Here is a 12,184-nt window from a genome sequence, read left to right as displayed (position 1 = left end):
CCTTTCCTGCAAACAAACGTGTAAGTGAGAAGAGCTCAGCTGGAACAGCCTGTGTGCAGCTCCAGATTCCTTCTCCTCAAGCTGCAAAGTCAGCCTCAGTCACCGTTCAGACTGTCACCCCCTGCTTTGCACCGATGCAAGAGAGAACACGTCCAGATGGCTGACCTGACCCAGATTAAAAGCACCCTACAGAAAAATGGGTCCAGTTGACAGTATGAGGGAGTGAGAGATCTTAAGCCAGCTCCACTGCTAAGGAAAAGCTGCCCCAGACACAAATGTGAAGCACTGGCCTCATTCAGAGGCAAGCAAAGTCTTCCCATTGATCTCTCTGTTAGGTTCCTGGTGCATTTGTAGGATCCCTTCAGGGTTAGGGGTTTTATACTTGCAAGTTGTCACCACGATCCATAGTTTAGGAGTGCTACTAACTTCTCACCAACAACCCCACTCTAGGCTTGCCTACAAGCAGAGCTTTCTAGAATCTCTGACTAGCTCAGACACCTCATCCCACTCAGCCTGTTGATGACCTAACCTCCAGTTATCCAAATCTTTGTCACTCTTCAGCTTGACCACAGAAAATATCAAAGCATGACATTCCAGCACTTAAAAAGCTTCAGTCTGTGCAAAAAGCTGTTGTTAATTTTCTCAGTAGCAAGGGCACATCAAGCTCAGTGTCAGTGCAGTGACTTCCCTTAGGATCCTGAATCAGGTTCAAGCATTAATTGTCCTCAGTTCTTACCTTTAAGTACTACTCAGCATAAGCCTGAGGTGGCCAAAAGAGAGACTAAAGCTCTAGGAAAAAAAAAAAAATGTTGGTTAGAGCTTCACCCTGCTGGGACAACAGAGCCCTCCAGAGTAGGTTTAAAGTGTACTGATGTAAGAGAAAGAGCTCTCTCAAGCTTGCTTTGAGGCTGTAGAAACAATTCCCTTGGGAGCCAGGGACTAGCACAGCCTTCACTGCTTTTCACTGCAAGAACAAGACACTTAGATGGATCATGTCAGGGCAACATGAGCACCAACAAGAAAAAGGAAGAAGAGAAGAAAAAAATCTACCATTTACATCATCTCCTAACACATACTCAGTTAAAACAACATCCAAAAACAGAGTGCAAATGAAACCCAAGAAATGCTACTTTCTTTGGGTGGGATATGAAGAAACAAACACATGGGCACTGCATAGCCACGATGTTCAGCACACCATCAAAGGGAGCTCAGGTACCAAACCAAGGGCTGAATCTCAATATTCTGAATCCCTCAGAGCTTTACTTCCTACCTGCCCATCAAATGTTATACACACGTCAAGGAAACAGGCTCCTCCTAGACACTTAGCATAAAGAAGTGTCAGCAACGTTCACAATGATAATTCTCCTTAGCATGGTATACAGCAAAAAGTCCCATGGAGCCCTGGCCTGGCTCAGGACACAAGGAGTTGTTGCCTCATTTCTTTGCTGGATACCTACAGTAAACCCTATACAGAAACAGGCAGAGTTTCCAGCAGAGGGTAGCGAATATCTGTTCAGAAAAGTTTATTTTAAAAGAGAATATCAAGATGTCATCTAATGACTGACCATTAGAGAATGCTATGAAAGATATATACCAAGATCATGGAAAATTATCTTCTTACTGAATCCTATATAAAGCCAAAAATGAACTGTGGGTTGAAGGACTGTAGTTGAACCTTCCAAGTTTTTCACAGAAGATGGGTGGTCCCAAGTTCTCATATTTTGCAGCCCTCTCCAAGATGCAAAGGGTGCAGTGCACAGAATAGTTTCTCCCTGCTGAGCTGGAGCCTCACCAGCCCTACAGAGGGAACAGAAACCAGAGCTGTGCCAGGTGGAGCTGCCAGATGCTTTGAAGAAGCAAGCCCAGAGGTGAAGCCTCCTAAATGTAGACCTGACCCTAGGGTTACACTGGACAAAAGGACAAGGACAAAACGCAGAGCATTTACCTTGATACTTGAATGCTGACATCTCTGGAAAAAGAGGGGCCCTGCTTCAAGCTTTGCAGTGATCCAAAAAGATGCCTGAGCTCTGCAGCAGACTGAGCCCCATTGGGATGCTGTGAGCCCAGCTAAGGGCCATGAATAGCTACAGAAAGATCATCCACCACAGGCACTCACATTCAGCACGTGCCACCATAGCATGGTTGGTAGCCCCATAATCTGTGACATGAGCAGAAACAGACACTGGCAAAGGTCTGTCAGAAGCTTCCTTCCTCACTCTCTTGCCCCATTAACCCCTTGCAAGCTTTGGGCTGTTAAGTAACCTCGCCTCAGTGAGTGATGTCAAGTGTTAGATGATTTCTTAGAGTGGTGTCTCTCTGGGGGATTGCTGTCATTCTGATCTTTTTTCTAATACTGAACATCTAATAAGCAACACCTACTACCACCTGCTACTGTTGTTCATTCACTGATCATCTCATTTTTTCCCCATTTATCACTGCAAGGATGACTGCATTCACTTTCAGTGAAAACTCTATTAAAAACATACAGTGCCAGATTTTCTCTCAGAACTGCAGAGGTCACCCAACAGTGGGGACAGAAGCCAACTCCAGTGTTGGGGCTGTGAGCCACTTGCCTCTGTTCTAGAAACACCCCTAAGTTCTTCACATATTTCCGCTGCTGTGTAAGTAGGACAGAATAATGCAAAATATTATGTAAAGCAGTGTTAATGCAACCTCTGGTTAAGATTTAAGGGAGCTGGTTTCCACTTGCTGTCACTAGCATGAATCATGTTTCTTTCAACTGCAGGCACTGACGTGACGTTAGGTGAAATGTGTGTGAAGAGAACCGGGCCTGAAATACACAAAGATTGAGAAATTTAAGGTTGTGGTTGTAAATTGCTCTGCCCACACACACAAAGTGTAATTTGCATTAGTGTAATTTGACATTATCTTTCACCCCATAATACACTGTCATTACTGCTCACATTTCCATGGTATCCATTGCTTGATAGGTCCCATGGGACCGATTCTGCAAAACAGCTCAGCTCCCATTTAGGCAGCAAAGTACGTGGCTGGGCTTTTGAGAATGCTGTGTACACTGAAGGCTGAGCTTGTTTGAACAGACAGAGGAATTGCCACAATGGGAGCTGTGAGGCACTGAACATTTTTTAAATTCTGTCTATGCAGGTTCCCCTAGAGGAGAAGGGAGAAATACAGATTCCAAGGAAGGTCTCTTTATGACTGCTTTTTTGTTTGGGGGTTTGTTTTGGTTTTGTTGTGTTTTGTTTGGGTGGTTTGGGGTTTTTTGGGTGTTTTTGTTGTTTTTATTTTTGTTTTGTTTTTTTCCGGGCTTGCTTTACTTCTAATAACACAAACTCTGAAGTGCTGTTACTAACTCTTGTGAATTTTATCAGGAGTCTTGGGATGCTTGGCACACATCTTCAGCCATGAAATGTTGCTATGACTTGACAATCTTAGATCACAGTAACAAAAAAAGAAAAAAAAAACAAGAAAAAAAAAAACAGGTTGTTTCTATTCCTCACTACCATGAGGGAAAAAAAGAGGACAACAAGATGTGAGTCACAGGTCTAAAGGTCTGAAAGCCAGGGGAAAAATAAAAATAATCTGTGACTTTCTTTTTTCTTTTCCAAATCTCAGGGTTTAAAACCCATCTGACAACCTACAAGTACACAATTTGTGACATTTTAATACTTCTTTATAGTAACAGTGAAATTGAGCAGAGTGATTCAGAAAGACAAATACTACTTTTCCCCATGATTTGTGACTGCAAAAAAGGGGACTAAGAAAGGTATGGTACAAAACAAGGCATTACCAGGTCTACACTTCCTGCACTTCAGTGTTTTCCACCTCACTGCCACGGTGCTACACTGACACAGGGATATAATGCTCTTTTTGTTTTGTTTAGGTTTTTTTCTCCCAATTTACTTTGATTACCCATTTAAACGTGACCATATATGCACAGTGTGGAATGCACACAACAAACAGCACTGAGATCAGCCAACAAGTAAATGCGATTAGAGCCTGTCTTCAGTGACAAAAGACTTCCTCTAGCACTATGAGATGTGGGTCTGCTACAGCCAACTCAGTTTGTTAACAAGCCCCAGAGAAGCATTGATTTGCAAACCCATCTAGAGTATTTATCTGAGAGTCAATAGATTTCTGTTGTACTAATCCTTGCCCTTGTTTTGGTTTTGATTTCACAGAATCATAGAATCACTTGGGCTGGAAAAGACCTTTAAGATCATCGAGTCCAACCATTAACCCTACTCTACCAAGTCCAGCCCTAAGCCATATTCCAAGCACCACATCTAGATGACTTTTAAACACATCCAGGGACAGTGACTCAACCACCTCCCTGGGCAGTATGTTCCAATGTCTGACAATCCTTTCAGTAAAAAAGTTATTTCTAATATCTAGTCTAAACTTTCCCTGTCACAGCTTGAGGCCATTTCCTCTTGTTCTATCACCAGTTACTTGTGAGAAGAGACCAGCACCTACCTCCCTACAACCTCTCTTCACATAGTTGTAGAGGGTGATGAGGTCTCCCCTCAGCCTCCTTTTCTTTAGACTAAATGGCCCCAGTTCTGTCAGACACTCCTCATAAGACTTACTCTCTAGGCCATTCACCAGTTTCATTGCCCTTCTCTGGACACAATCCAGTACCTCAACATCCTTCCTGTATTCAGGTGCCCAAAACTGAACACAGTATTCAAGGTGTGGTCTCACCAATCTGCTGGGCAGCTTTCCAGCCACTCTTCCCCAAGCCTGTAGCATTGCATGGGGTTGTTGTGGCCCAAGTGAGGACTCAGCACTTGGATTTCTTGAACTTCATACAATTGACCTTGACCCGTCAATCTAATCTGTCCAAGTCTCTATGTAGAGCCTCCGTACCCTCAGGCAGATCAACACTCCCTCTCAGCTTGGTGTTGTCTGCAAACTTAGTGAGGGTGCATTCCATCTTGTCACCAAAATCATTGATAGAGATATTAAAAAGAAGTGGTCCCAATACTGAGCCCTGAGGAACCCCACTTGTGACCGGCTGCCAGCTGGATCTAACTCCATTCATCACCACTCCCTGGACCCAGCCATCCAGCCAGTGTTTTACCCAGCACAGAGCCCAAGCCATGAGCAGCCAGTTTTTGTATTAGAATGCTACGGGAAACAGTGTCAAAGGCCTTCTGTAAGTCCAAGCAGACAACAATTTCCTTCCTTTCTCTCTCTCCCTTCACTGCCACTTTCCCTGCACACGGAGTTGCATCACACCTCAGTATGCTGTGCCCAGCAAACCCTGCAGCTTGCTTCCTGAGCATTTCTCCTCCCAGCCCCGCTCCTCCTCTGCTCTGCTCCTCTTCCCACTGTTTTTCTGTATCCTGCACATGCCTCTCTGATTTTGGGCTCGACTGACTTGATAATAAAGAGCTGCACGTACAGGAAAGTGCAGCTCTGAGTTACATTTCCAACTCTGATCTGTCCCCCTCTCAGAGGAAAGACATCCTTTAATGGCCTGCTCCAGGAATAAATCACACTGCTCTCTTCAGTGCTTCACTCCACTTGTCTAGGAAATTGGGTTGGGAAGGAGGATATAGACTAAACTTGACACAGTTGAGTCCATCCCTTGTTGGCATTTCCCCATCATTGCACAGTCTCCCTACCCAGGACAGAGCGTACAGAAAGCTGGCAGCCTCACCTTTGAACACATTTGAACCACAGATAGGCTGACCAGGGAATGAAGAGGGCTTTTTGACCTCTGAACTTTTGAGTACACATGCTGCAAGAGAACGTCACTCTTGTCCCTGTACTAACCTGCTCAAGACTACAGAAAAATCTGTGCACATACACATTGTCATGTGGTTGTATGTATGGTTTGTGTGCCATTGAGATGAGATACTAAATATATACAGAGCAGCTAATATGAAGAACTGTGGATGGGGTACGTTTAAATATTTTGAAATTACAACAATATGTGGATTTCAGTTATTGCTTCACAAATAAAGCTGTGAAGGAAAATATGTATTTCCAAAAGAGTCGAACAGAAGAGTACATTTTTGAAAGGGACTCAACATTGGAAGAGAACAAGCAGCTGACAGTCCTCTTTCAGAAAGACTGAGGCATTTGAAGTGAAAACCCTGGGAGGGAGGAGAAATCTTACAATCCTTTGGCATTTGCAACTGCTAGAGCAGGACTGTGCCTGTCAAATGCGCTTCCTTTTTGCCGAATCTAGCTGTAAATGAGACTGGTTTACAGGCTAATATATCTCAGTCAGAAGCTAATTTCACAAAGGCTCATCAATGAAATTAGTTCTTCAAAAACACATTTAGAGAAGTAAATGTCATCACTTTTCCCTCATGCCAAGTATGGGGTTCATAGCCAGACCACTGTCTTAGGCGCTGTTACAGCACCAGACACAGGTATCTCAGTGTGGAATATGGATTTAAGGCAGTCATATAAATACAAAACATCTGCTTTTCCCATTCCAGGATTCAGCTGCTTCAGGCTCTTTTCCCACTGGTGCTTTTGTTCAGTGAGCTGAATGCAGGGCTAAGAGTTAGGAGATGTCAGCTGTACTCCTGAGTCGGCTGGTGACATCCCTGGCTCTCACTCCCCTGGGTCTGGAATATGAGAAAGATTAAATTAAAAAGCCTTGGTACATAACTTTGAGATCTGCAGAAAAAAAGTAGAAAAATCCTGTCTATTTGGACCCATGGAACTACTATTACAACAACAATTTATAAAGTGGACCTAGAGTTAGGTTTTCCTATGCAGTGCTTTTACTAGCAAAAAATGCTATTTCATTGAAATGGGAACACTTCAGTGTTGTGATTGTTATAGAAAAATCAATTTAGCAAAAAGAAAAGGAGGGCCAGAGGAGAGGAAAGCATTTTTATAATGTTGAAATGTTCTATTTCAACAGTTCTACATGGCATGGTTGAGGTCTTTTGGTTTTTAAACTTCTTTGTCATGACAAAATATAGGAAAAAAAAATAAATCAAAAAACCAAACAAACCACCTAAAATTAGGCAGAATAAAACCACAGTAAAATGGATGGGAAACACTTATGCCTATTCTAACTGAGAAAATAGATGTTTAGAAAGAGCAGAACTTCCCACAAATCTGACATTCTATTTCCTGCACAGCTAGTAATACAAATATAACATTATATTTCTAATGCCTATAGCACCACATAAGTATTACTGTCTTTACAAGCCCAGCATTAGCACATGTATACACTTTCTATTAAATAAAGTTGCTATGCAACACTCAGCAGCAGCCTCCTTCCCTTCCATACAGTGTGCTCAGCTGAAGCAATCTTCTCCCAAATGCTGAATCAGTTACTAAATCGTGAGTGGAAACTGGAAGACATCAAATGCAATGCAAGGACTCTTCTTTGCATAAGACCAGTGCAACAAGAAAGAAGAACCTGAAGAAACGTTTTCTGCATCCATATAAAAAAAACCAACTATGATAACAAGCAAAATTCCAATGATCAGAAAGCACAACAGTCTCCCTGTGTAAAAGCAGGCAGAAATAAAACAAAACCAGCCTCCCCACAAGTGAAATGCCTTAGCAGAGACAGCAGCATTTCACCTAGCAACCTGCCACACAATTGCAAAAGGATGGTAATAACAAATGGATGCGGAATTTCACCCGAAACCCAGGACACAGCCATGCCCAAAGCAGAAAGTAACTACCTCTGTCAGAGACCTGGAGGGTATTTTTTTCTTCTTTACACTAGTTTGGTGACTTGCAGGGCTTGTCAACACCGGTTTACCACAGTGGAATTGCATCACAAGCTAACAGGGCCAGAACAGTCTCTAATTTTTTGTTTCATGCCTTTTCAAACAAAACCCAGAAAGGCAGCATTCCTGGGGCTGTAGTCAGGAATGCAAAAGATAAGCAGGAATAGTAATGAAGATGCAATACGTATTAAAAAAAATAGGGCATCTCATATTTTCTCTAGTCTTTTTCAAAGATGACATGTGAATGGAGAAATTATCAGGTGGGGCAGAGCTAATACTTGTTCATCCAGAAGTGAAATCCAAAACGGTCAGTAGCACATCCTGCTGAGAAGTGCAAGAAATGCAATCAATTACTGATAATCAATAACCAAAGATCAGCTTTAATGCTGAAGCAAGGAAGTTTGAAACCTAGAAGTGTCTCCACGTGGTGTCTCATCCCTCAGACAATCAACATTTTACTTTACTTACACAATGCCTCTTCATCTGGGGCTGGAATGACTCCCCATGGCAGCAAGTTTTACAGCCTAAATATGAAGTGGGTAGAGAACTTCTTCCTTAATGGACATTTGCCATCTTTTTGTTACATTGGATGCCTTTTTCTTTGTCTGTTATGATTCAGGTAGGAGAGTCCTTTACACTATACCTAATGGGAATGGCACACACAAATAGCATTTGTCAGCTCCTTGTGGGATGTTGTTTCAAAGCCTCATGAGCCTAACTGTAAGCAACATGTTAAGAAGGAAAACAGGTAAGCAAAATTTAGAATTGATATTCAATTTGGGTATTTAAGCTTCAGCCTTGTCCACCTGCCAAGAATATAAAATAAGTTTATTTAACAGGTGGTACTTTTTCCTCTATCATGTTGCTACTTTTTCCTTAGAGTCACAATGACTTTCCCTCCCTCCTGATTTTCTGGCATGGCTTCTTTTTTTTGCTTTATGTAGTACAAAATTTCTCCAGAAATTTCTCTCTTCAGTAGATGCAGTTTTCAAACCCTGGCTGATTAGCAGAGTGTTACTGTTCTTTGGGCACTAAATAATGTATCCAGGCAGACCACTTCAACACTCTTCTGCATACGCAGTAATCACTCAAGTTCCTAATCACTTTTGCCTTTCTTCTGATAATAAACTGCTGTTATTTAGTCCACACAGTCAGAGTCCTCTGTGAAAATCAGTCCCTACCTGGATGCCCATGTGGAAGCCTTTGAAATGGCCACCTGTGAATGCTGGGCCATGTTGTCCCATTGCAGCCTCCTGAACATGGCCAAATATTTGCCTTTGGGATTAACTTCTGTGCCACTCCTCAAATATCTCATGCTCCACCAAGTCCTCAATCTTCATCTGCCCTCCCACTGTTACTCTTTCTTTGCTAGCTCCTGCAACTCCTCCAGCTTCATACCATCAATACACCTCACTAAAAGACCTTCTGCTTGCTTCAAATCTGTAACGAAGAACTTTAAAAAGAAATTTAAAAATATTTGTGGCCAAAGACCCCATTCATTATGGTTGCTGTACCCCACTAGGCACCTTCTTTCAACACAGCTCATACCCGTTTATCACAAGCCTTTGTTTACAGTCTCTTTGTCAGATTTCAGCCCTGAAATCAGTGCTTCCTCTCTCAGGGAATCTGATATTTTAATTTTTTAATTTATTTTAATTAGTGGCAGGATGTCTTTCTTCCGAAATGTTCTCTGCATATAAACACAGATTTATGTAGTGAGAAAGATACATAAAGGTTTAACCACAGAGTAGAAATGAAAACAGCACTAATTTCATATAGGGAGAATATTATACCAAAAAAAGGAGCAGGCAGGCAGTGTCACAGCTGGACAGTCAGGGGAAATTCAACAACCTGTGCTCTGCAAAGGTCAGGCAAGATGATCAAAGGCGTCCCTGGTGCCTCCGCATGGATGCATGGAGCAGGTCCCTGGTGGGTCAGTTCCAACACGGCTCACACTGCTCCTCCCAGCTGATAAATAGGAATAAAACAAGACTAGGAGCTTTGCTTCTGACTGCTGGTGTCCAGAAATTAACATAGCAGATGTCTGCAGGAGTTAACTTGACATCATTCAAGATGTTCCCACTCACAACCAAGGTTAAGTCTATCCTGATAACAGGGGTCAGCTTCAAAGTAGTGTTTGAGCACAGACTCACAGGACTCCTTATGAAGCAGAGAGGAAAGGGGACTGCATAACATGAGGACTGTGCTGCCCTCACACAGGCAGCCGTATGCTTCCTTGGAAGGGGCAAGCCTGCCATGCATGAGTTCCTGGCCTCCTCTCTGCAAGAAGAGTTGCCCACCTGTTGTCACTGTGCATGCCCAAAGCCAGAACCATGGCTGGCTCCCAGCCCTCTCCTCCCTGGAGACAGGCCAGAGAGATAGAGGCAGGCTGGGGAAGTTGTTTTGCCGACAGTCAATAGCCAAAATGTTGTTCTTTATCACTGCATCATGGACCTATTATATATCTAGATGTGTGCTTGGTGCTCGGATGAGATGCTCCTCTGCTTGGCACTCTCCTGCCATGCTGGGCACACAGGACTGTGTCTCGGTTCCTCCATCTCATCTTTCAGCACCTCTGGTACAGAGGCTGTGGCTGTTCCTCAGAGATAAAAATACACCCAGAAAGAAGAAAACAACCTCTTTTTAGAAGGACCTTGCATGGAGACAGAGACCCAGAAATCCACCTCTACAGCACATTCAAGAAACAGGTGGCATTGAGAAAGTGTCTTTGGCACAAGGAAAAACATATGATGCAGACTAGGAAGTTGACTGTGCAAACTTTATCAGATCTGGAAAAGAAAAAGGAGCATCTGAACTCAATAAGAGGATAAGGATAGCTCTGGCAAGGTCTTAGCCCCTGCAGACAACCTGATCAGGGAGATTATGGGGAGGAGCAGAGACTGCCTGCCATTCTGCAAGACAGAAAACCTTGCAAAAGAAATGCCTAAAGTCTGACATGATTGCTGGTAGCAGCTGGTGTCTTAGCACCGGGAACAGTCAGAAACAGAGTGACACAGCAGACCAAGTTCAGTGCTCTTGCAAGCCCCTGCTCCCAACGGCACGCAACCTGTCCACCAGTTCCACTTCCATCCACCTGGATACAACCACTGTGAAGCCTCAGCCACCTCCATCAATGTTACCTGCAGTTAAATAACAATAGCAGGGCCTGCTTACTCACTCCAGGATTGCAGGGAGAAAAACACTGACTTGAGAAAAATAAAAATAAATTTAAAAAAAAAGAGAGGCAAAGGAAGGGAAGAAGAGGGAAGAAACAGTTCAGCACCAATAAAAACTGCAAAGCACAATGAAGGGGTTGGTCTTGTCCTCATCCTCTGGGAAGGGATAAAGTGAGGGTTATGGAAGGTGTCCCTCTACTCTAGGAGCATCACACATACGTGGCACATGCCAGAGCTGCAGCTCCTCCCTGGTCTCCATGCAGACCTGAGTGGGGGACCGCATCTCAAACCTGAACGGCCCCGGCGAGCAGCAATTGGGCTGCTGACACATCCAGGCCCCCCTACAGCACCAGCAGCCCTGTGCCAAGTGGCGCTCAACCTGGCTCGTACACACACACCAGCTCACAGGAGGGACAGTCAGCACAAAAGGAGTACAAAGCACAGGGTGAGGAAGAGAGGAAAAAATAGCTGGTGCTACGTGCCCCTAAGCTGTATCGGTGTGGAAAATTTTCAGATGAGAGAATGTGGAAGGGTGTGTGACAGCCTGAGAAAATTCTCCCAGCTTCCCCAGCTCACCCCACTGCAGATCTCACACACATCCCCGTTTTTGGCATTGCAGACAGCATCAAACCTGCGATTATAAAAAGCAAGAAAAACTCCTTTCCTTTACCTCACATTGTTCAGCTTCAGCTCCTAAGCCAACAGTGTGGCATGAAGGATGACCAGGGGAAATATGCTGGGAGACTGTAGTTTTCCCTCCCATCAAACTACACTTCTTGGCCCCATGATGGGGAAAAGCCTGCACACGCTGTGCAGCAGCATTCTCTCAGTTTGCACCTGAACCCTGTCTGAAGAACATCACCACACACAGCCTTCCTGGTCAGGCACAACCCAGCCTGAGCAAGTGTGAGAGGGAAGCACGACTTACTAGGCACACGGTTGATAGCTTTCAGGGGTCTCAGGACACGCACAGTACGGATTGCAGACAAGTTAATGTTCTGGAGATCCAGGGAGTACTCCACCATCCTGCAGAGGGGGAGAAAGAGAAAAAGAGAAAAGGGAAGTTTAAAAGAATCCAAAATTCTGGCTTGAGCCACAGAGTAATCATTTCTTCATTGAAATGTTTCTGGAAGTCATGGAGATGAAGACTGAATGATGAAGCTTCAGCAAAGCTAAAGCCTCCAGGAGCAGGACTGGAGCCCGCAGCAAGTTTGTCCACAGTGAGGCAGTTGGTGGGGAGAGCCTGCCATATGGATGCAGGCCAGGAACTGTGATAACACTTACCTGCTGTGACCTGTCAGGAAGGGAAAG

General features: G+C 43.9%; 1 protein-coding gene across 1 annotated transcript in view; it reads right to left on the bottom strand.

Annotated features, from left to right (window-relative positions):
* The window catches only part of CACNA1I (calcium channel, voltage-dependent, T type, alpha 1I subunit), a gene marked incomplete at its 3' end in the record, with an annotated part of 168,391 nt that overhangs the window by 57,247 nt on the left and 98,960 nt on the right, over nucleotides 1–12,184 (bottom strand). The window contains exon 4 of the mRNA XM_010006851.1: nucleotides 11,802–11,899. Within this exon, the coding sequence (XP_010005153.1) occupies nucleotides 11,802–11,899 (98 nt within the window). The remainder of the gene's footprint in view (nucleotides 1–11,801; nucleotides 11,900–12,184) is intronic.

This window comes from Chaetura pelagica, unplaced genomic scaffold (genome assembly GCF_000747805.2).
Source record: "Chaetura pelagica isolate M959 unplaced genomic scaffold, ChaPel_1.0 scaffold530, whole genome shotgun sequence".
Lineage (NCBI taxonomy): Eukaryota > Metazoa > Chordata > Aves > Apodiformes > Apodidae > Chaetura > Chaetura pelagica.
Note: the sequence above shows the minus strand (reverse complement) of the source record. Positions and strands in the feature narration are given on the sequence as shown.